A 25,407-nucleotide genomic window follows, 5' to 3' on the forward strand; every position below is an offset into this window, starting at 1 on the left:
AGGCGTTAAAATAACAAGCGGCATGGCTTTTTTTTTTTTTTTATGAGGGGTAAAAATTTGATCCTTTCAGATGATGCAATATTTTCATTAGTAAATGTCAGTAGATCCCTCTTCCATAAGCTAGTGACTATATTAAAAGTGACTTATAAGAATTCTGTTGGCTCCCAGCAGGATTTTTCTGTAGATTAGTCTGGTATTTTAAAAAAGTATATATATATATGTGTGTATGCATCTATATATGTATACACACACACACACACACACACACACACACACACACAATTTGGAAGCTCTGGATTACTTTAGTTTTTAGCTGGGAGAACTGAGAGAACTCTCCTCTGCACAGAACTCTCCTGCTCAGCATTTTGGTGGTGGGGAACTATAATAATTAGATGCATTCAGAAAAGTTTTCTAGGCATTGAACTGTGTTACAAAATAAATCAAATTCTTTTTGATGTAGTGAGCATCTTTACCTCTCTAGCCCTAAACCCACTGAATGCAGTATCCGTCAAGTTGCAAACACATTCTGAGTTTTATGAATTGGAGATTTTTTGTTGGTGTTGTTGTTACAGAAGGTAGTAAGATTCAATGAGGTGTTGTAGAAATTCTTTGGAATCCAAAGGATCTGGTTCTGAATTCGCGTTTTCCCTGGGTTATTTTGGGCCAGTGACTTGAATTTTCTGGGCCTCAGATTCCCCATCTGTGCAAAGAGGATGGCAATCTCTAACTTGGAGGTTGTCGTGGATGTAAATGTGATCATGCGTGGATGATGTCGGAAGCAGACCCTGGACCAGTGGTGGTTCTCTCACACTGCCTTCCGCAGGCCAACACGAGATGCAGGGATGTTAAGTGTTTACGGTGGTCGAGCTGTCAGCCAGAGCTGTGGTCTCATCTGAGGGCTTGACTAGGGCAAGATCCGCTTTTACGCTCCCTCACGTAATTATTGGCAAGGTTTTGTTCTTTCTGGACTGATGGATTCAGGGCCATAATTCCTCACTGGCTGGTGGCTGGTGGTCTTTACAGTTCTTGGCCACTTGAACCTTTCCAGAAATCAGTTCACCAAAAGCAGTTCTGGTAAGCAAGAGAGAGAGAGAAAGAGTGAGGCAGACAGACAGACAGACAGAAGGTAGGGGTGGAGAATAGGACCCCCAAAACATCCTATACTTTGGGCAGTATTCTATTTGTTAGAACTGAGTCAGTAGGTCCAACAGCACCCAAAGGAGGGGATGACACAGGAGTGTGAATCTGAGGAGGGGAGGTTGTTGGGGTCATCTGAGAGGTTTCCTACCACAGATGGCAGCAGCTGTCACTCTCACATTTCCTGGTTTTCCTTCCCCCTCACAGGTAGGTCCTAAGTCAGAAGAGCTGAAGAAATGGGAGCTCTGGGCCAGGAGCTCTGGCACATGCTTCCCACAGCCCTTATGATACCAGAGGTTATACTACATGCTCATAGCTCCGTTTGATATGTATCTGCCTCCCCAGTTAGAGTATGAACTCCATGAAGATGGGGACAAGGCTTTGCCCACTGCAGCAATCCAGAGCCTAAAGCAGTTCTCCATACATGTTTGTCAGATAAGTGTGGAAAGGAGTATGGATCCTCTTGCTTTATACAATGACTCTAGGAGGCAGTACAACTCTTATGCCCATTTCACGGGAAACTGAGGCTCAGAGTGACTTTCTCAGCCTCACAGAGCTAGTAAGCAGTGGGACCTAGGAGTTTAGGAGTTTAGGTATATCTAACCATCTTGAAGTCTTGACCCTGTCTCAGTCACTTGACCCTGTGGTCTCCTGATTATATGTTGGAGGTCCTGTGTGTGTGTGTGTGTGTGTGTGTGTGTGTTGTGTGTGTGTGTGTGTGTGGTGTTTTGTAGAAGAGAAATAGTGTCTTCTTCCACCACATAGTCCCCCAGTGGGAAGTTCCTCCCCACCCCCATCTGTCTGGAGTGCAACAAGCCTTTCATGGGTCCACCTTCAAGTGAATTTCTGTGTTCTTCACATGCAAGAGAGAAGAATGGAAATAGCATGAAGGAAAGAGGCAGCACAGAGCCAGAAACATGAAGACCCTGTGAAACCGTGCTCCACAGAGGGGAGTCTGGGGTAGAATTTCTTCTGTTTCCTCTCTGCCTGATTTTTACAAAGCTAATGAAGCAATATACCTCCTTGTTTGCAGTAAAATTTTTGTAAATATGGTTTTTCCTCAGTTCTTTCAGTGGTTCTGTCTCTTTACGCCTCTAGAAGTTTCCAACTCTTCTTCAAGTTTGAAATGGTCCTTTAGAAAGTTGAAAGGCCTGAATCTTAGAAGCTTTGGAAGAAAGGTAGTGATGATGACAATAATAGAAAAACAAACCATGGTAACAACCAAACTAACATGTATTGAGTGCTTACAATGTACTAGGCAACATTCTAAGCACTTCCCATGTATGTGTTCGTGTAAAACATCCTGTAGAACCATGAAGTCAATCCTATGGATGCTCTTCAAGGCAAATGTACTAGTTATCTATTGCCACATAGTGAATTATCCTGAAAGTTAGTAGCTTAAAGCCACAAACACATTTATGATCTCTGTTGGGTTCCCTGGATCAGGAGTTTGGGAGTGGCTGGCAGGCTGCACCTCAGGATGTCTCCTGAAGGCTTCTTTCCTCTGAAAGCTCGGTTGGCACTAGAGACTTGAAACATTCCAAAATGGCTCATTCCAATGGCCAGCAAGTTGGCAGGAAGCTCAGCTCTTCCTTATGTGGTCCTTTCCACTGGGCTGCTCCAGTGTCCTCCCCACATGAAGGCTGCCTTCCAGAGCCAGGCATCTAAGACCCAAGGAAGAAGTTGCTTCAACCAATGTGACCCAGCTTTAGAAGTTACCCAGTGACACCCCCACAATATCCATTGGTCGCAGAAGCCATTCTTTGGGGGAGGAAACTGTGTAAGTGCGTGGATACCAGAAAGCAAGGATCTTTGAGAGCCATCTTGAAGACTGTCCACCACAGCCGCTATGTTGTAATATGAACCACAACCACAACCCTTTCTTAAGCAACTCTTAAGCTACGTTTTCTTGAGCCATTATTGTGTACAAGGTATGTGCCAAAGAGTTGACATACATGATCTCATTTCATCTTGAAAGCAGCCCTAAGATCCAAGTGTTCGTGTTGTGCCTGTTTTACCCACAAGCAAATGGAAGCTCCAAGGGGCGAATAACCTGCTCAAGGTCACAGAGTTAGTGTGCGACAAGTGGAAAGAGCCCTGGAGCCCATGCCAGACACCAGGGCTCAGGCCTAGCTTGTGCGTTTTACCGGTGATGTGGCCAGGACTGCCGTGTGGAGTGATGGGAAAATGTAGGGAGCTGGAGAGCGTTATACCGGTGACCACAGAGGAACCAAATCCCTTTGTCCTTCCGTCAGCAAAGGGAAGCCATGTTGAAAGCACACGTCCAAGGACAGAGTGTGCCACTTGGTAAATAAGTAACAAACGCAATCTGGTTTGATTTTTATTAAACCAACTGTGAAAAAGACTTGCAGCTGGCCCTCTGTGACCTGAACAATTAGCATTAGAACCTATCATGTTTTCCAGAAACCGAATGCTCTATGTATTTGATGAGATTCTAAAGAACTGGGAAAGAGGAGAGTAATGAAGTGGAAAGAGTCATTTTACTTTGTGCCCAGTGTATATGGTGAGGGGGTTAGGACTGATTCAGTATGAACACAATGGAACTTAAAGAGAGTTTTGCATTTGTTCAAATCATTTCAAGGACATTAGTACATTTAAAAGAAGTGTGTGTGAGAGAGAGGAGAGAAAGACACATGGAAAGTAAGCCAAGTACACGAAATCATTCCTAAAGTTGAAGTTCATGTGCCCAAAAGGATCCAAGGAAGCAAGAACTGTGGCAGTGGGTCAGATCCATTGTCCTATATTCCTAATGGTTGAAGGCAAATGAGCAGTGGACAGAGAAATTACTTGCCTTCTTGGGTATCGCTAGCAAAGGCTAGGGGCTTCCTGGAAAAAAAAAATGCACATACCCACTTATACCTGAAGTCTTGCACACAATTTTAGGAACTTTAAAACTCCCTGAAGTCCACGGGATAGTCCCTACTGTTCATGGATTCCAGGATATAATCCCTGAATGCAAAGTGTTTTGGGGAATTTATTTGTATTTTCCATACTAGACAAACTACTTTGTAGCATGGCGTATGCTCAACTTTTCTACATCCGATCACATTTTCTCATTACTTTGAACTGTCATTGGTATTTTTTTTAAAGATTTTATTTATTTGACAGAAAGAGTAGGCAGAGAGGCAGGCAGAGAGGCAGGCAGAGAGAGAGGAGGAAGCAAGCTTCTTGCTGAGCAGAGAGCCTGATCCCAGGACCCTGAGATCATGACCTGAGCCAAAGGCAGAGGCTTCAACCCGCTGAGCCACCCAGACGCCCCTGTCATTGGTATTTTTAAATTTTGACCTGATCCACTTTAGCTGTCATATTTCCAGACGAGAGCTGACAATTAAAAAGTCACTGAATCTCAGCCAACTTCCAGCTGGCCTCCAGTGCAGCCCCAATGTGATGTGGGATTCCTGGCTACAATCTCCCTGACTTGTCATCCCAGCACCCACACCCTCTGGACTCCTGCAAACAGGTAGGACTTATACACAGTAGAACTCGCCCATCTTAGGTGTGGCCTTTAGGAATGCAGTTTCATAGGTTTTGACAAATGTATAAAGTTCCTTTTAATTTAATCTCCCCAGTTTAGCATCCCTCCTCCTCCCAGGTCTTATGAATGGAATTATACAGAATATACCCTTTGGAGCTGGCTTCTTTCTTTTAGCGTGCTTTTGACATTTGCTCATGTTGTTCCATTAAACGATATAATAAAATTTGTTTATCCATTCACCGGTGGATGGACACATGAATTATTTCCAGTTTTTGGCAATCGTATTAGTTTTTTTCCTCTTTTTGGGGGGGTGGGGTGGGTGGACTTTTGGGGGCAGCAGGGATTCACTGCATACCGATTGTGCCAAGTTACACAACTTTACACATTTGGGGAGGGGGAGGGGGTGGAGAGTTGTGCACAAAAGTGTCACTGCATTCTTCCACCATCTAAATCCTTTGGCAGTTTTCACTAATGCTTCTTGGAGCTCCAACTGCATTCGAGCAGCTGTTGTTTTGCATCTGGGCGCATGCCTTTACATTTTTTCTTTTCCACGAACTGGGGCCCAAATGTTCCACGGGTATAGGCATTCAAGATCCAGATGAAATAACTCTCTTAAAGGTGCTAGCTTCCCTCCACCACGTGTGGTTCTCAGAGGGCCGTCTCGAAACCACCTAGACGATGGTCGGAAAAGCAGAATCTCAGGCCCCACCCCAGACGTACGCAGAGTCCACGTTTTAACTAACCCAAGTGTGTCAAACGCAGAGTAAAGTTTGAGAAGCCCTGGTCCCCGTATTCCACTCTTGCTACTAAAAATAAAAATGCATATTTTCTCGTAATATTTGGCCCTTTCTTCCAAACCTCTTCCGTCCCTCCCTGGAGTAAACTAATTTTGTAGTTGAGTAAAGAACTCCAGCTTGGGTCTGGGGGAGGGCGTGAGCGCCGCCTCGTCGATGATGGAGGAGCTCAGGGAGGAGAGGGAAGAGAGAGAGAGGAGGCAGAGAACAGAGTCCGGGCTGTTGGGAGATCCTCGCAGCCCAGGCGGGAGGCGGCGAGGCCGAGGGGAGCGGGGGTTCGGCGGCCCCCTCCGGCCGGGCGCGCGGGACGGGGCGCGGGCCAAACTCAGCGGAGAGCGGCCGCCGGCCGGGCCGGGCTGGGGCGGGCGGGGCGCGCGGGCGGAGGGACAGCGGGGGGGGGGGGGGCGGGGCCGGCGCGGCGAGGGGCGGGGTCAGCGCCGCGGCCGCGGGGGCAGCGACGGCGCCGGGCAGCGGGAGCGGCGGCCGCGCCATGTGGCTGCTGGGGCCGCTGTGCCTGCTGCTGAGCAGCGCCGCGGGTGAGTCGGAGGGCGTCGGCGAACTTCCTGCGGGGCGCTGGGCGCGGGGCGCGGGGCGGGGGCGCGGCGGCCGGGCGGCCATCGCTCGCCCTCCCCGCGCCTGGGCTGCGTCTCCCCCGCGGGCTTGCACGGAGGGCGGCCCCCGGCGCCGGGCTGGCCGGGACCCGGGCGAGGGGCCGCGGCGGGGTGCGCGCCGTCCTATTGTGTGGGCGTGCGGGCCGGCTGGTGCAGAGTGCTGTGTGCGCGGGCGGGGCTTTGTGTGCAGCCCGGCTCCCGGGAGCCCGGCTGCTGCCCCGATTGGGCGTAGCTCCAGAGTGTGTGTGTGTGTGTGCGTGCGTGCGTGAGTGTGTTGTGTGTGTTGGGGAAGGAGGAGGGGCCGGGGGCTGGGGGAGGAAACTCTTTCTTGATCCCCTCTCCCCAGACTCCCGGGGCTTGGCGCTCTGCGAGCCTCCCCAAGCCCCTCCCGCATCTCTCGAGTGCACCCTTGTGCCTCAGCTTTCTCCTTGGACGTCGGGCGGGTAGCATCCTCGCTTCTTTCCACTCCCTCCCGGGACTGTGTTTGGCTCGGGGAAAGAAAGATGGAGCAGGGTTGGACCTGGGAATTTTTAATCTTTCCCATTGATCCTGGGAGCAGGACGTTTATTTGTCATCTGACCACCCTGACTGGTCCCTCGGCGGGCGCCCTGCCTGGCGAGGTGCCCGTGGGAGTGCACCCGGGCTTCATCTGACAGCCCTTGGAACCTGGCATCACCGTGGTGGTGCATCCTGAGGTCCTGGGAGGCAGCAAGCCTCTTTGCCTTCCTGGCAGCGTGCTGTCCCAGGGAACTTTTCTGCTGATGTGGGCACGCTCTGAATTCCAGCCCAGGAGCCCTTCCTCCTCTGCCTCCGGCCCGGCCCGTTGGCCACAGCTGTCAGCTGCCCTCCTCAGCTCAGCCCGCCCCCTGACGTTTATTTCTGGGCAGCTGATGCCCAGAAAGTGGGTGACAGGGCCCGAGGAACTTTCTTCAGCAAAGCTTGAGCTATTCACCTATCTAATTTATGCCTGCTTTCCCCAAATCCTTGTAGCTGTTTGGTGTGAAGTTTTGGTGTTGCTGTGTTTGATTGGGAAGTTGAGGCTTAATTCATTCTGAGCCCCCCACCCCATGTACATTTGGAAAGAGAATTCGCCCACCTTCCTTGAAATCCCTGGTCTTAGCCATGCTCAGAATCTACTGGGCAGCCTTTCTCACCTCTCCGACCTATGACATCATCCCTGCTCCTAGAGACCCCATTTTGATGTAGGTTTGCTGTGCCTTCCAGTGACGGTGGAGTGGTGGTGGCTGCTGTGGGTTTTCAGCCAGGTCTGGGGGAGAGGGCCTTGCTTCTCCTGAACTATCAGGCCACACTGGGAAGGGTGTCCAAGGGGGCATTGGCAGCTACAGGTAGATGTGAATGGTTATGAGGGGGCGGTTAGAACAGGCTGCTTTCTGGGCATCTCAGATAGGAAGACCTGCCCGAATTCATGCTCTACATGTACAGAGCCGTGAAAGGTCCCATGATGACACCCAAGTAGGACAGTCTGGAAGCTGGCTCTTGTAGTGTCCCAGAGTTGCCTGTGGCTCAGTGGAAACTTATTTTTTGCATTTCCCAGTTGGTACTGGTTTGCTTTGGTGGAGTCTCTGTGTCTGTAAAAATAGCTGTAAAGTTAATTTTGTCCTTCTTTGGTCAATGCTGGTTATTTAATATGTGTGTATGTTTAAAATAGGGCTACAATAAACAGGGAGAGTGGGGAGGGAGAGAGTAGGGGTCATGGAACTGCCCGACTGTCCCTGGTGGTGGTTTTCCATCCTCTGTGGTCATTGCATCTGTGGGATTTTGGATCGCCTTTACGGTTGCTGGTTTAGAAACTTCTAGGCAGGTTAGGGGAGTGTACGTTTTTCACGTTACATGAAGCATCATCCTTTTGGCGTGAATTCCGCATTGACCCACAGTGTTATCAGAAACAGGTCTGGTCATTTTTCTTGATGCCACTGGGTGCTCCTGGCCTCCCAGCCCAGAGAGAAGCCTGTGTGGTTCAATTTGGGGCCCCTAGTGGTACCAGAGACTCGACCCTTCTATTCCACATTCAGCTTCTTCATCTTCTTCTGGGAAGTTGAACCGACAAGAGAGATTATAAAAGCCGGTACATCGGACTGCTGTCTCCACTTCGAGAGTGTGTGGAGTAAACTGGGGTCCGAGTTGAGCCCTACTCTGAGTTCTGGGTCTTTGCAGGGCTGGGAGGCCACAGACATCTCAAGAGCAATTTGGAGGCCTTTATTATTCAGGAACCTTCTCCGACACCCCCATGGTTTTCTTTCTCTTCCTTCATTTATGTCAGGGAAGTGAAGGATCGATTTTTAGCTGTTGTTATTTTTAATGTATCCTGTGAGAAAGACTTGGCCCATCCAATGTCTAGGTTTTCTTCACGCAGCGGACTTGCTGGGTTTAAGTGCACAGATGGCGAGACGTGTCTGACGGAGGCCATGCCCCACAGGCGATCAGCCTCACCTCCTCCCGGCCTGACCTTTGCTTCCACTCCCTGACATTCTCTTTCTGTCAGTGAACACGCTTGGTTTTCCCCCATGTGTACTCCCAGGAGTGTGAGTACTGACCTTTTCTCCTGGAAAGATCTACTCAATGGCTTGAGCGGTTGGGTTTGTTTGTTTTTTTTTTTTAACTAGCTGAGGAGCCTGGCAGGCCAGCCCGGGAAGAGGAGACCAGGCGCTGTGTACCCAAGTACAAATAAACACACCTTGTTGCTTTTCATCTTCAAAGAGATGGGACAAAGGCTCCCTCCTGGCCTGTGAGGTGTTTTTATCTGACAGCCCACTTAGGCCTCTGACCTTGATAGGAGTCGGAGAGGAGCCGGGCGGGGTGGTCAGTTCCGGGCCTCCAAGACTGACGTAGACACCTTTTTTTTTTTTTAAACCAAAGTCCCCAGGGTAACTTGAAAGTGGGCTTGTATCTCACCATCATGGAACATTAGGACAGTTGGTAGTCAGATAATCTCCTGTCAAAGAGTTGATCTCTACAGCCTTGCCTCTGCATGGACTCAAGGAGCAAAAGGGACCCAATATTTACGGCACATGTATGTGTGAGATGCTTTGCCTGCCACTTTAAAGGCATGGTCTCGTTGAGTTTTTCCAATGATACTATGTGGCAGGAAGTCATTTTATGGCTCCCGAGAGATCCTGCAGACCCAGGATGCCAGAGTTAAGGCCTGAAGCTCAGATACTGACTCTGGCTTCTTGTTTGCAGGAATCGTGCAGGAAGTGTCCGAGCCTTTCCTCCCACTTGCTTTTGTGAATTTAGCAGTCAATGAGATTGTTTCTATTAACACCCCTCCTCCCTCAATCTGTTCACTTTGTGGTCACTGCAGTGAACTTAAGCAGTTGGTGTTCATGGGAAATAACATGAAACAAATCTCAGTTCTTGGGGAAAGATGGAACTTTTCAAAATAGCGTGGGTCTTTCTCCTGGATTCATATGCTTGGCGGGAAGCATATGAATCCAGGAGAAAGACCCACGCTATTTTGAAAAGATATCCATGGTTGGATATCTTGCCCCAAGTTGCTTTCATTCATTGAGATCTCTATGGATATATTCCTTCCTTCCTTCCTTCCTTCCTTCCTTCCTTCCTTCCTTCCTTTCTTTCTTTCTTTCTTTCTTTCTTAGTAGGCTCCACATCCAGTGTGGAGCCAAACTTGGGGCTCACACTCACAACCCTGAGATTGAGACCTGAGCTGAGATCAAGCATTGGACACCTAACCAATGGAGCCACCCAGGCGCCCCTTCCCCTTTTCTTAGATATTTGTTTTATTTTACAGTTAAGGGAATGAAAGATACCATATGCCATAGACCGATGGAATGATTCTTAGTGATGAGAGAATCCCCGGGGACAAATTTTGTTTTTTAGATCCCTTGGGAGTGATTTTTGGTTGTGGAGTTTTGTTTGTTCTCTTTTCCTCTTTCTCTCTCCCTGTAGAATATTTTGGAAATGCTTGGGCCATCTGAACTATGTTTTTTGTTTGTTTGTTTTTGCATAGGATCTCTACCTGATTGCCAAGGAGATTTTTAAGACAGTCGCTCGTGTGTGTGTGTGTGTGTGTGTGTGTGTGTGTGTAAAGGAGCCTTTCTTTCTTCGTAATGGTTGTAGAAGAATCTACTCTTTTGGATGCTGAGGAGTGCCCTTAAAAATGTTTGGTGGAAGAGCAGCCAGGTACTTTGACGATGGGACATTTGCTTTTCCCATCATTTGCTTGATGTTGAATATTGCTTAGCGGAATAAGTGGACTTCTATGACAGGGTGATTGCATGGTCAGAGGGATGGCAGATGTTTATTTCAGGCCAGGTTGTTAGAATTTCTGGACATGGTTGTGGGGATGGGGTTGGTCTAGTGCAGGGTTTCCCAGCCTCTGTGCTGCATTTTGCCCTGCCATTCTAGAGTATTCTAGAATATTCTAAAATATTTAGTAGCATCACTGGTTCTAGATGCCAGTAGCAGCTTCCTCCTCCTCCTCGCCTCCTGCAGTTGGGATGACCAAACATATCCTCAGATGTTACCAGATGCCCTCTGGGGGCAGAGTCACCCCTGGTGGAGAATCCCCGGTCCAGTGTGAGCAAGCCCCCTCACGGTGCATCTTGGGCATTGTGACTGCTCATCCTAGAAATGTCTCCTAGATGCAGTGGGTCAGGGTGGCCTCCCCCTTCCAAGGGTGTCTTTTAGTCATCTGGTTTCTGCTTTCTGTTATCCAGTGCCCCACAAATTCAATGGGAAAGTACCGTCGTGATTAGACATGCCCAGCACTACCCCCTTTTCCTTTCACTTCCCCCCTGTATCACAGTGAAAACTTCTGGAATTTTAGAGTGTAGATTCGGTTCTCTTGGGAGAGACTCACCGAGGAAGGTGACAGCTGGCTGACACCCGAAGCCACCTGGTTCCCTGAGGAACTGGGAGGCTCGCCTTGCCTGGAAGTCTGCCTCCGGAGCTGTGTTGAAATCTTAACCCTGGAAGTCCCCCTTCCTCCGTCTACAGAGCAGGTATTGTTCCTCTCCGTGCCCCTTCCCCTCCCCGGCATTCCTTCTGCCTTCCCATCAAAGGGCTTTACAACTGGAGTCGGTTCTGCAGGTGGCGGGGAAAATCATCGGCACCAGGGGCAAGTCGGTTTGGGGGAAAAATTTTCATCTTGGACTTTGTTCTCTGAAGTCTTTTTAGAGTTAGGCTCCGTGTCGCTTTAGAACACTCGGATTCCTTTAAGACACTTCGCCTTCCAGCTGTCATTTCTCTTTGTTCAGCATCCGGCCTCCCTCGAGTGTTTTCCTTCCTCCTCTCTTCAGACCAGCAGTGGGCATTGTCTGCTGTCTTTTGTTCAGGAAGAAAGGAGGCACCATGATGAGGGACACTGGGCTGGAAGGGGACAAGTACGCGTGACCTCGGGTCAGGCACCTGTGTCACCAATCCCACCCTCTTCCAAGAGCCCTTCTAGCGAGGAGGAGCTCTAGCTTCCCAACATCGCCAGGTGCGCCTTCCCTTTTGTTTTTGGATCAACTAGAAAATTCTTCTGGGCGCTTACTTGGTCTCCTCCACAGCACAGTTTACCAGCTTGGGCCTGTCCAGGCACTGCGCCGTGCTCCAAGGGCGTGAAGCTGTGTCCCATGTGTTCTATGCCCTTGAAGTACTAGATGACCCGATGAGGGACACGAAATTGTTTACCTTCTTTCCTTACCCTAGAAGGCACTTCTCCGCAAGCAGTATCTCGAAGGCATTCCTGAATGTGGGGTGTACTGATGCATCCCTGACCGTGATGGGAACAGAGCTGCGGGGACGTTACAGAGCCTGGGAGCAGGGGATAGCGCCTTTGGGGAGAGTTAATGGAGGGGTCCTTCTTCAACATGTCTCGGATGTGCCTTTTTAGCTTTCCGGTTGGAATATTGGACACACATGTGGGTGTTCTTAGACTCTTGTAGCTCTTGGCTTCTGGGATTTGAAGAAGACGCGTCTTCTGTGGCTTGTGAGCAAGCCCCTTCTTTATCTTTCTGCAGAGATGTGCTCTTTCTTTTGTCTTTTGTGGTATCTAGGTGTATAGCAAGGATTGCCGCTCGTTGAAGGTTTACTCTGTCTGTGGCAGGGTGCTGAGACTGCACCAACATTATTTTCTTGTAATCTTCTTGAATTGAAAATATTACACAAATAATAACATCAGATACCTGCTCATTATAAAAATTCAAACAAAATAGGATCATTACAATACAACATTTCGTCTTTCATTTACATTTCTCTCTCCTTTCCTAAATTACTGTTAACTGGTGTATATCATTTTAGCCCTAATAGGGATTGATACACACACACACACACACACACACACACACACAGAGTTTAATGAGCTCGTACATGTCTGTATTTGTAGCCTTTGACTTGTCCTTTCATTTTATGTCTTTTTCATCTAAATACTTCAACACCTATTTTGTTACTTCTGCTTTAGCTGGTGAATTGGTTACATCTGCCCCTCCCCCACTCCTGTTGGGACAGTTGGGTTATTCCCCAGCATTTGCCATTTCTTCTTTGCAAGTGTGGCTTCAGCTCTTGTGTTTTCCTCTGTTATGTGCTTTATTTATTTATTTTTTAAAGATTTGTTTATTTGAGAGAGAGAGAGAGAGAGAGTACGTGCAAGAGAGAGAGCATGTGTGCACCTGTACAAATGGGAGGGGCAGAGGGAGAAGGAGGGAATCTCAAGCAGGCTCCCTGCTGAGCACAGAGCAGGATATGGAGCTGGATCTCATGACCTGAGATCCCAACCTGAGCTGAAATCAAGAGGTGGATGCTCAACCAACTGAGCCACCCAGGTGCCCCTCTCTCTTAACTTCTTGGCTCTTGCTTTGCAAAAAATTATGGAATGGCACTCATTTTTCCAATGACAGATACTTGCTTCCCTATCACCGAATTTACACTGTTTCCTTGCCTTTTGGTGTACATGATGATTTCTCATTTCAATGCAGAATGTTAGGTAATCTGTTGAGAGACGTTCTGAATAGCAGGTGGACCCCGCCCCTGCTGTAGTGTCCATGCACAGAACTGGATGGGAGTCAGCAAGTGACCAAGTTTCCCAGGTACCACCAGGACCGATGAATCACAGCTCCTGTCTGCCCTGTGCCGTCACCAGGTGCTGCTGGCTGTTGAGTGCATCTTGATTTCAGGAGTGTTTCAGTATCAAAGATAAATTAGGCACATCCTGATTTCAAACGTGTTCCAGTACCAAAGGAATGCATCTTCCTGATCATATTTCAGTTCTTATGTATCTATCCATCTTTCAAAAGCATCTTTGAAAACATCTTCTGGGGGGCACCTGGGTGGCTCAGCTGTTAAGCGTCTGTCTTCAGCTCAGGTCACGATCCCAGGGTCCTTGGGATTGAGTTCCGCATCGGGCTCCCTGCTCTGAGGGAAGCCTGCTTCTCCCTCTCCCACTTCCTCAGCTTGTGTTCCCTCTCTCACTGTGTCTCTCTCTGTCAAATATTAATAAATAAAATCTTTAAAAAAAAAAGGAAACAAAAAAATCTTTGGGTATTTGTATATACCATAATTCATGTAATGCTTCCTTGGCACATGAACCTTATTTCATTTTCAAGCAGTTTATTCGCATAGGTGCTATGCCCTGACATTTTATAGATGAAACTAGAAGGCTAAGTAAGTTTCCCGAGCCCACAGCCAGCAAGAGGTGGTTTCAGAATTGGCACATAAGACCCTACAACTTGAACCTGTGCTGTTCACCATGGGCTTTACTGCTTTGGCGTTGAGTAGACGCTCAACTCAGGTTCACGTATGCCAGAAGAAGCACGTGTACTCCCTAGCTTGTGCTAGACAGCTCCGTTCGTCCCGGGGTCGGGATGTCAGTAACGATCTTGTGCTTATCATGTTGAATAGAATGATGTTAGAGAGCCGTCGGAGTTAAGTGGTCCTGAGTTGATTTTATTCAAGTGGCTTGTCTTTGGCAGATTTAAACTGATGTTCTGCCACTCCTCCCTATGGAGAACGTGTCATTTTAGGTATTTAAATCAGCCTTTGTGGAGGCTTGTTTTATTAAAAGGAGCAATAATGACAAGCAAATTATCTCAACACCGGGAGGCTTGCCTTTGAATGTAATACTGATGGAGACTTTTTTCTCCCCTGTTGATGGAAATACTCTGTAGGAATGCCAACCTGAAGCAATTTCTTTTTTGGTCAGTACTTCCCTCAAATACCGCTTGGTGCCAGAGAGAAAGGCCCACTGTTTATAAAGTACAGAAATGGGTTTTTCAGGCAAAAAGAAAGTGCTGGTTATAATGCCTCCTATAAAAAGAAAAACTGAAGTGTTTTTTCTTATTTTTTCTGACCCTGAGCTTAAAGCTTGTGTGGTTCACATATGGGAGAACTTTTTCTGAACTTGTCGTTGGTATTATTTATTGTGGAAAGTGAAATGTTAATGTACTGCACCTGAAGGAAAGGAAAAAATAATTCGCCCCATCTTGTTGCCTCAAACCAAGGGGCTCCTGTGGGCAGTGGGGTCATGCCTTGTGAGAAGATAATGCCACAGGCCTGTCAGCTTTCCGCAGAGCAGAGCGAGCCTCAGGATTGCTCACTCTCTCCCATGTCTTCTCCTTTTCATGAGTCCTTGTGGTATCAGGAGACTGTTAATTGGATGAATTGGCTGGTGCTCAGATCCAGCTGTGGTTTTTGACAGACAAATAGCGCAGTGTGAAGACGAGGTTGTCCCTGGCCTGGAGGGAGGCCACGGAGAGGGAGGGCAGCCATTTCGCTTACTCTGAACAGGCCTTTGGGAACTGGGTGCTGGAGGGACATCGACTTTATGAATAACTTGATTGAGGAGACTTGCAAACCCAAGGAGCCAGTGTTCCACGTGGGACACTTGTGTGTCTGTTGGCGTAGAGAAATGAAAGCATAAAGGGTGTTTTAATTTTGGTGCATTAAAAATCCCTGCTCGTTATTAAAAGGCCCAGGGAGGTTCGCTTCGAGGATATCAGAAGTGTGTCCTCTGTGATGGCGGCCCTGGAACTTTTCCTTCAGCCCCAGCCTTGAATCAGAGCAGTGTTCTCTGGGAGTCATTAAACTAATTGGACGAGGCTGAAAAAGGAGTCCTCGTCACACTTGTAGCTCCGTGGTCAGTTGGGGAAAAAAAAAAAAGCCTCTAAATTGGTTTGGAAAGTTCTAAATATAAGTTAAAAAAAAAAAGATTTTTTTAAAGATTTTTTTTTTTAAAGATTTTATTTAATTATTTAACAGAGGGAGACACAGCTGGAAAGGGAACATAAGCAGACAGAGAGGGAGAAGAAGCAGGCTTCCCGATAAGCAGGGAGACCAATATGGGGCTTGACCCCAGGACCCTGGGGTCATGACCTGAGCCGAAGGCAGACGCTTAATGACTGAGCCACTCAGGCGCTCTACTTGTTTATTATTATAAAAATAAAATGGGGGGTTTGGAGGATGATGGAAGGGTGACGAGCAGCAAAGGGGGTCTCCTCAGAAAAAAATCCCAATGCTGGAAAAAAGTGTCGATGCTGAGAGAAACCAGAACAGAACTGCAGAAAGGGTTTCGGAAACAGATTTCGTGAAAACATAAGCATGAGCTTGACTGACAAGTATGGTCATAGCACGTGAGCCCAGCTCGCTGGCGGGGCCTGGGGAAGCAGGCCTGGAGAGCTGGGGCTACCTACTATAGAAGAGACAAGGTTGAAGTCATGGCCTGTGTCAGGAACATTCTGTATCAGTGAAAGACAGAACGACCCTTGGAAGTGTTATAGAGAAACTGTGCATCCTGATGGGACCTAGGATGGGCCACAGTGATGCAGTGAGGTGGGGATTTAGCATGCCCCAAAGTCATTTATGGTGCCCAGGGAGGTGGTTAAGAACAATACAAGAAAAAATCACGGATGTCGAAAACGTAGCAATGCCCAGTGTTTGAATTATAAACGTACCAAGGAGTCGGAGATGTCCAGACGTCAGAATGTATAGATTTGGAAAAAGGAATACTGCCCAGCACAAAGGGGAGAGTTTCAGCATCTTTTGAAGGCACTCATAAAATGTGACTCAGCCACAATCCTCAAGAGAAAAAAGAGCTCTTCCTAATTTTGGGGATTAAAGTTCCACAGGGCAGGATGGGGTCAAGGTTCCTTGACGGCTGCCTTGGTCTGGTCAGGTCCCTGAGCCAGGGCTTGGCATAGTGTCAGTCACACAGTAGGATATCCCGCAGGTTTCCTAGAAGGAATGGAGGTGACATGGAGGACATGAGACTGTGATTTTGAAGAAGAGAAGCTGGTGAAGGAAGAATGAGGCTTCTCTTTCCCTGGTCAGGCATGTGGTGTCCTACGGTGGTACGTCCTCTCTCCTCCAGATTTTGGAAAGGTCTCACTCATTTTCAGAGACCTGCAAAGATCTCTACCATAGGTATCCATGACTTAAAAAAGGCAAAGAGGAAGAGGTCTCAGAGAGGAAAGCGGAGATCAGCATTTTAAAATCGGAATAAATTAGGCACACATTGTGAGGCTAGTATGTGGCGTGTAAAAGGGTTTCAGGCAGGTTGGTAGAAACTGCTGTGTGTCTTCATTCCATTTGAAGGGAGTTTGCATGGTGCGCTTAGTGAACAGCAGTAGTTCCAAGAGGAGAAGGTGAAAACAGTTGTGTTTTGTAAAATATCAGTGTTAACAGTATTAACTAGTAAGACACTTAAGGTTATCTTCAGGTCCAGTTTCATAGGAAATACCGAAGCCACGTAAATGATTCCAGAAAGGAAGTGCATTAATAAATATGATCTTAGAGAAAAATGGAGAGTGATAGAAATACATCAATTATTTTTTTAAAAGATTTTATTTATTTATTTGACGGAGAGAGAGAGAAATCACAAGCAGGCAGAGCAGCAGGCGGGGAGCGGGGAGCAGGTTCCCCGCTGAGCAGAGAGCCCCATGCAGGACTTGATCCCAGGACCCTGAGACCATGACCTGAGCCAAGGGCAGAGGCTTAACCCACTGAGCCACCCAGGCGCCCAAAATATATCAATTATAAGAGTTAGTGTAAAACAAACTGTCACAAAGTCTTATTGGGAAAAAAAAATCACCCATCTCTTCATTGTAGGAGACGTAGTAGAACCCAAGATGTAAATAGGATGAAGAGTTAGGGAAATAAAATCTATAATGCAGGGGCTACTTTTATGGCATTAGATAAGTAATTTCATAGCATTAAGCATTAAGATAGATAAACAGGGTTACTGCACATAGCTCAAGGTTCATTAAACAATGAATATCTGATAATCCCATATAAAAAGACATGAAGAATTAGGAACATAATTAAAGGGTGCTTTAATTCATAATTGTGGAAGGTTCTTCAAGTATAAAATTAGCTAGTGCTTGCCAAATTTTGGAAGGTTAAAATACTTAAAGAATACATAGTTTTAATGTTTCCAAGAAAACGTCCATGAGAAGAGGGAAATGCAGACCGAAAATGTGCTGGTGTCTGTAGCAGGGATTGGAATGGGGGTGGCTCTCATGTTCCTCTGGACACTCCCAGTAGCCTTTCCTCCGCACACCTGCTCCCTGGGCTCGTGGACATGTTTTCTAACGGAAGCTTTGGGGAAAGAAAATCCTCCCTGCTAATGAGATGAGAAAGTTGATTAAGCTTCCCGTTGGGCTGAGCGGGTCTGACAGCAGTGGCTGCCCAGGGTCGGTGTCTATGCAGGAGAATTTCCAAGGATAGTTTTGGGCCTGCCATAGAGATGGAGAAGAAGGCTTTGAGAGAGTTATTGAGAAGGAAAGTGTTTGTAGCTTTTATAGATTAATAAGCATTGATAGCTTTTAAAGTATGAGCAGACATTTTCCTGGTTGAAGAGAGTGTATTTCTTCCTTTGAGTTCACAGTGTAAGGATTATCACGTAGAGCTTTGCTCCTCGAAGGGTGGTCTACAGGCCAGCAACGGCAGCATCATCTGAATCTGTACTTTAGCAGGACCTTCAGATGAGGGGCACCTGGGCGCCTCAGTCGGTTAGCGTTGGACTCTTGATTTCAGCTCAGGTGGTCATTTCAGGGTCATAACATCAAGCTCTGCATCAGGTTCTGCACTGGGCATGGCGCCTGCTTAAGATTCTCTCCATGACCCCCTCCCCCCTCTGCCCTTAAAGAAAAGAAAGACAAGACCCTCAGGTGATTGATGCACATACTGAAGTTTGGGAAGGGGCTGATGTGATGCTGGGGTCATGGGCTTTCAGGGGAGTCAGCCTGGGTTCACTTCCCACTCACCGCCTTGACCTTGGCCAGGTTTCTTCAACTTGTATCGACCCACCATGTCTTCACCTGTAAATAAGAATAGTAATGGTCCTTGTCGTGTGGACATAGTTTAAATGAGATACTGCACATAAAGCATTTTGCTTTGTTGTTTACTTCAGTAGTTATTCAGGTTTATTATAAAAATTTGGAGAGGAATTGAGAGAAAAACACAAGTTATGGTGCTCTAAACCAAAGACTGTTAACACGGGTTTCTTTTCTTCTTTTCTGTTAACACGGGATATGTATTTTCATATCCTGCTCTTTTCACTTGTGAATATAGCATAAGCATTCTCCCTTGTTAAACTCATCGGGGGCAACAAATGGTCTGATGGCACAGAATGGGTATATTCTTTGATGTTGTCCATAAAACTATCTAACCTGCCCCATCCAATTTTATGTAGTGGTTGTGATGCCTTGAGAATCATGTGTTCAAAAGCTTCTTGTCATAGGTAAGATACTGGTCACATCTATGTCATTGTAAGTGGATGGTGTTAGCATTCAGGAAAAGTCAAGAAATACCATTCCCCCCATTGACTCCACGATTCCCCTTTTCGGACTTTATCCTAATTAAATAGTTTGGAGATGCATATACACATTAAGCTGCAGGGACGCCTGGATGGCTCAGTTGGTTGAGCGACTGCCTTCAGCTCCGGTTATGATCCCTGAGTATCAGGATCAAGTCCCGCGTTGGGCTCCCAGCTCCATGGAGGGTCTGCTTCTCCCTCTGACCTTCTCCCCTCTCACTCTTGCTCTCTCTCACTCTCTCAAATAAATAAATCCGAGCTTGAAAACAAACAAAAAAATTAAGCTACAGCGATGTGTGTGGCAGCCTTGTTTTCAGCGATGAGACACTGGAATCTGCCTTCCCCTGTAGGTTCTTTCAGGTCCCTGGGGACCTGACCTGGGCATTGGTGTTGCCAACCAGCCTGTTGCCTGGCATTGGACCTTCTAGTCTACCGAACACTTCAGTCCACTGCTTCCCAGGAATTCACTCCTCGTACATTTCACAGCTGTGATTTACAAGAGTTGGGGGCAGAGGAAACCACTGTGCACCCTTCCCCATTCAAACTGGTAGAGTAGTGTTACTGATGGGGTGGGGTGGGTAAGGTTGAAACCATTCCATAGTAAACAGTGAATCGTAGAAACAACAAAACTCCTCTTGATTCATTTGGAAGTCTGCTCTTCTTCGTCTGGCTTGTGGACCCTAGTGGGCACGGCGCGAGAGAGCTCTGCAGAGGTTGTCCCTAGGTCCCCTGGTCCTTCCAGGGGGAATACTCCCTTCACCTTGCCAGTGGGGTCAGCTGAAACAAATAATCCTTGCTCTGACTTTCTTGGAGATGGTGTTGGTGCCCAGGCGATCCCTGTCTCCTGTTGGATTTTTACAAGTGATTCTGGCCAGCTTGACTGGGATGGTGTTTTGTGGCTCACTCCTTCCCCCACAGCTAAATGCAGCCATTGTGTGTGGAGTGTATGCCCTTGTTTACTGTCTGGTCCGAGTATTGACTTAGATCGTGTCTGTGTTTGCACACTTTCTCAAAGAAAGTTTCCTCTTCACCCTCAGGACCCTGCCAGTGACTCTCCGTGTCTAGAAAGCGGTCCTTCCCTATTTGACCCCCAACCACAGAATTAAGTTGACTTTTTAAAAACTGGATATGTGGATCTATGGCAAAACAATTACTACAGTATGTTCCCTTAGTACCCATTACCTCCTGGAGTTACAGATTCTCTTTTCTCGAGATGAGAAGTTTTTTTTTTTTTTTTTTTAAGATTTTATTTATTTATTTGTCAGAGAGAGAGGAATGAGAGTGAGCACAAGCAGACAGAGTGGTAGGCAGAGGCAGAGGGAGAAGCAGGCTCCCGGCTGAGCAAGGAGCCCGATGCGGGACTCGATCCCAGGACGCTGGGATCATGACCTGAGCCAGAGGCAGCTGCTTAACTAGCTGAGCCACCCAGGCGGCCCTCGAGATGAGAAGTTTTGAGACCTACCCTCTGAGCACCTTTCAGACATACAGTACGGCGTTGTTAGCTGTCACTGTTGTAACTGGAAGTTTGTACCTTTTGACACTTGCCCCCCATTTTGCCACCCCCACTCCTAGCCTTTGGCAACCACCAATCTATTGTCTATTTCTATGAGTTTGGCTTTCTTTCTTTTTTTTTTTTTTAATTCCTCATATAAGGCAGACGCCATACAGTATTTTTCTTTGTCTGACTTATTTCACTTACCATAGTCCCCTCACGGTCCATCTGTGTTGTCACAAGTGGCAGGATTTCCTTCTTTGTTAAAGGTTGAGTAATATTTCATAATCTCACTTCCTAACGGCTTCCCTGGCCTTGCATTGACCTCTGCTTTGCATTTTGTTGGACTCTGTGCACGGCGTTCCAATTTATTCGTGCTCATCCCCTACATTTGAGTGGGTCTTAAACCTAGATGACTGAGTAACCTGGGTGTTTTAAAATTACTTGCTTACTTTACATTCTGGAATCTTTCAAAGATCATGAAAAACAAAAACCCTAAGAATAGTGTAACAGATACCGATGTACCTATCACATCGATCTTTCAGATTTTTAACATTTGTTGTTTTAATTCAGGTTTTTGTTTTGTTTTTTGTTTGCTTTTTTGTTGTTGTTGTTTTTTAAATAGAAAAGCAGATACAGATCTGATCAAAGACTTTGCCTCATCTCATGACTTTGTCTTTTGCCCAGAGGTCACTGCTGTCCTCACGTTGAGGTATATAGCCTTTTTGTACGTGGGTTGTTTTTTTTTTTTTTTTCCAAGATTTTATTTATTTATTTGACAGAGACAGAGATCACAAGTAGAGGGGCAGGCAGAGAGAGGGGGAAACAGGCTCCCTGCCGAGCAGAGAGCCCGATGTGGGGCTCGATCCTAGGACCCTGAGATCATGACCTGAGCGGAAGGCAGAGGCGTTACCCACTGAGCCACCCAGGCGCCCCTCTGTTTCTGTTTTAATCTCTTACCATATTTATGTGTGTCTATGTGCAGGGCTATAATGCTACACCACTGTGTGTGTTTTTCAACTTACTTTTTCTTTTGGTATTCTTACAATGTCGGGGGTCCTTCTATGTGGTCACGGATGGGTATATTTTTTAAAGTAGACTCTGCGCCCGACCTGGGGCTTAAGCTCATGACCCCGAGATCAAGAGTCACGCGCTCTCCCCACTGAGTCAGCCGGACACCCCAGTCCAGCTGCATGTCTTTAACTGCTGTAAGGTGTTGCACTGTAGGAATATACCCTACTTTGTTTATTCATCTCTTAACAAGACCTTCAGGTTTTTACCGCCCCTGGCCCCACTGCTGGGGCACTCTCGTGCACCAGGGCGGGACTTCACAATTTTCTCAAGGCAGAGCTGCTGGATCAAAGGGTTTGTGCCTTTGGAACCTGACAAGATCTTGCCAGCTCCCCCTTTGAAATGGTCCTACCTTCCTCTACCCCTGTTAGTGGTTTATGAGAGCATCTGTTTTCGCACATTTCTTCCAGTATTTAGCATTTAGGGTTCTTAGTTTTCCAAGGGCACCAAGTGGTAACGTGCTGTGGTTTTAATGTCCTTTTCTCTGATGACTAGCCAGGGGAGTGTGGCAGACAGTAGCCTGGCCTGAGTCCAGGGGCAGGGGGTGGGGGCTGGGGGCAAGGGGTTGCACACTCTACCTCCATTTGGATGTTGATAGAGAAGCCTGAGGGCCTTCTGCAAAGCTGGTTCCCTGTTGGTGTAGCTGGAATTTCCGGGTCCAGAACTCCAGCTTTTAGGGCTGGCTGAGAAGGTCCAGTTTTGCCGGAGAGTAGAATGTTTCCTTTTGACATGGATTCTGAGTGTTGGGGTGTTTCTCTGGCATGACAACTAGAAGGCAGGCCTGTGCTTGACTCTGGGACGGCTGCTGAGCCCACAGAACTGAGAGGGCTCCTTCTGGTGTCCCCTGCTGATGGAGGTTTGGGGGTGTGATGACCCAGAAGGCAGGCTCTTGAATCCAGTGGTCTGGGTTCCGATACTGGCTGTTGACCTTGGCCTGCTGCAGAGCCTCTCTTTGCCGCAGTATGTGCTCGAACCCCTGCCACCCTAGAGCCTTCTTGGGAGAATGGACAGCGCCGTCCCTGCGAGAGGTACCTCATAGCCCAATGCCCGGGACTTCATCAGCACTTCCCACGTGTTTACATACAAGCTCTGAGGCTGGGTTTGAGGGCTGAGTGTGTCTCATTCATGTCAGAATCCCCAGTGCCTGCCGCCCCGGGCTGGCACAGAAGTGGGTGCTCAGTGAACGTTTGTTGAATGAATATATGAGCTTCTACCTACATATGCGCATCACGTCATATGTACAGTACAGCAGGTTCCGTTAAGGCTTCTGAGTTTTATTCTGAGGTCCATGAGCATATTTTTAACCAGAGACTATGGTGCTCCTGTTGGTGGTCTTAGAGCAAGAGATGAGGACTCTTGGTCCATTGGACGTTTATCAGTCCTAAAATTTCATGAACTTGAAGTGAGGTTTTTCTGACTCATTTTCACCTGACCTTAAAAAAAATGTATCCTTCCCTTTTCCCCCTTTTCCTGAGATGTTTCTTCCCTGCCTCCTTGGTCTTTGTGAAGTAGATTGAAATGGCTTGCTTTCTGTCGGTGGCTCTGAAAATACCCAAGTACTTGGAGTTTGTCCTTGGGCTGGTGTACTGGTTCTCAGGGGTGGTCTCCTGCACGACCTGGGGTATATTGGAGGGTCGGTGCTAGGTTTGATTCTGGATTCACATGGCTCACCCGGGTCTGTGGTGCTGCCACAGAGCACTTGATTCCGTGGTAAGTTTTGTGTTGAGGGGGTGTGTGTACGTGGGCATAGGGACTGATGGTAATTTCCCATATGTTGGTTCCGTGCTAACTTCAAGGGAGTGAACAGCTTGCTTCGGGGAGGGTCATTAAGTTTCCTGGGTTCTCTGGAGCGCCTCCTTTTAAATGAGTTCCTAAGGTGAACTGAAGGGCCTCAAAGATTTTGAAAGAGAAATGCCCTTTCTCGAAGTACATTGAGAGGGACTATTTAGAGGAACCCCTGACTGTTCCCTTTTCTATTTAAGGAATTTTCATTTCTTTGAGAATTGGAGGGTGAGAGCAGAGTGGGTAGAAATGGACATCTCCGTGGACTTGAGATCTTCGCACACACAGTATACCATAAAAAGGCCATTTAGTGGATTTAAAAATGTGGGCAGGGAGGAGGGGAGAGGGAACCGAGCAGAGGTGACAGGCTGGCTTTGTAAAATAAATAAATAACACTGCCTCTTGGAGAAGGTGACTCAGATGAAGGTACGAAAATAATGTGGTAAAGATTAAACCCAAAGAAGACAAGTAGAACAACCCGGAAGTCAGAAAGTTCACTGTTGTCAAAGTTGATGGGAGAGCAGAGTCCTCAGAATTGTGGGGGCAGGGAGGGCTGGGTCCCGAGGACAATGGGTTTAAATTCCACTGGGTTTGAATTTTAGATACCGTCCACAGGCATTGCCTGGGATGTGAGGATGGATGGTGTGTGTGTGTGTGTGTGTACACACAGCCCGGTGTATATGTGTGTGTGGGTATGTGTACGCATATAAACAGTGCTAGCTTTGGTCCTAGGAGGACATTTCCCAAAGGCCACAGGAGTCTTCCTCCTGTATCAGCTTTTCTGTTTTAAAACAGAATCCACATCACTGGGGCTTTTTAGAACAATTATTTATCATTCACTTACTTTAAGACCCTTTGGCAAGTCCTGCTGAATACCCAGTTTCCCTACTTGAAGTCAGGAGGGCAGCAGGAGAGGGAGAGTGTGCAGATGGATGGTCTAGTAAGGGGTTGGTTGTAGCGTGGAAAGCCGTCCGGTCCCAAGAGTGGCACGGAGCCGAGACTGTGGAATCCCGAGGAGGTCCGCACATCCCCCGGCTGTGATGGATAAGCAAGGATCAGCAAGGAGGTCTTGACAGGGGCTTGGAGGAAGGAGTGGGAGATAGGCTGGAATGCCAGGCTGGCACGGGCAGAGTCCCAGAGGTGGGAGGGTATGCAGCATAATTGGGGAACCCCAAAGATGACAGCTTGGCTGGAGTGTCAAGGAGGAGTGGGAGCCAAAGCTAGAAAGAGGGCATACTCCACTGCGAGTACACCTAACCATGTTCCCAGTTGTTGGTGTTTCCAGGCTGCGGGCTCTGGGCTTTCCCAGCTGGCGGCCCCGTGCTTGGGTGGGTGGGTGGTGCTGAGGACTGCCTGTGCCAGAGAGAGCCTGGGCTTGTGTGGTGGGCGTTGGGAGGTCTTGCCTAGACGGAAGCTGTGTAGGCAGACTGGGGTTGATGAGTACGCTGTCTCCTGTGTGCCCGAGTGCAGGAAGGTCTGGCCTGGCTGTCAGGCGGGCTACCAGGAAGGGGCCTGGATGTGGTGACCTTCGGGCCAGCAGTTCCCCTGGAGTGGTGAGGCAGATGCTGGGTGTATAAGTGAGCGTCAAGAAGTTGAGCTGGGGAGGAAGTGCAGGCTGCCAGGCGTCAGGTGAGTCCCAGACTTGGATTTCTGGACTCGTAAAATAATAAAAATGAACCCTGAAAGGGTGGGTTCCTGATATTGAGTTATCTACTTTATTTGATCAAGTGAGAACAATGTAAAAAAAAAAAAACCCACCCTTTATTATATCACTGTTTTATACAAGAAATCGTGCTTTACTGCAAAAATGTAGGAATTTCTTATCCTCAAAAAAAAGATGGTCTTTGATATGGCACAGTTTACTTACAGGGAGAGGTCCCAGCAAGGGCTCCTGAATGTCCCTGACCAGTGAACACCTTACAGGGGACCCGGGTGTTCCCACACACACATCTGGGACCCACTGGCAGAAGCTATTTTGTCTCCAGGCGTGACTTCAGGGGACGAGGAAGGAATTGCAGAGCTGGGGGGTGGGGCCAGTGGGAGGATGCAGGGGCCCAGTGCTCAGGCCTGTGGGTATTTAGGATTTCCAGAAGGATATTCTTGGGCAGGGAGCCCCGACCCTGTCCATAGGAACTGGGGAGAGATCTGGCCACGGGAGCAGGGAAGAGAGCCAGAGAGAGACCAACCTGTTTATTTAGCACCTGGCAGGAAGGCATTAGGAGAGATCTCTCGCTTAATCTTTATAAGAAGCCCTG

At 47.7% G+C, this 25,407-nt stretch overlaps 1 protein-coding gene across 1 annotated transcript in view; it reads left to right on the plus strand.

Annotated features, from left to right (window-relative positions):
- The first annotated feature begins 5,848 nt into the window (after positions 1-5,848).
- Positions 5,849-25,407, plus strand: part of LDLRAD3 (low density lipoprotein receptor class A domain containing 3) — a 217,981-nt gene continuing 198,422 nt past the window's right edge. The window contains exon 1 of the mRNA XM_082748976.1: positions 5,849-5,963. Within this exon, the coding sequence (XP_082605102.1) occupies positions 5,918-5,963 (46 nt within the window). The 5' untranslated portion in view covers positions 5,849-5,917. The remainder of the gene's footprint in view (positions 5,964-25,407) is intronic.

The sequence above is a fragment of the Mustela nivalis genome, assembly GCF_964662115.1.
Source record: "Mustela nivalis genome assembly, chromosome: 9".
NCBI classification, from domain to species: domain Eukaryota; kingdom Metazoa; phylum Chordata; class Mammalia; order Carnivora; family Mustelidae; genus Mustela; species Mustela nivalis.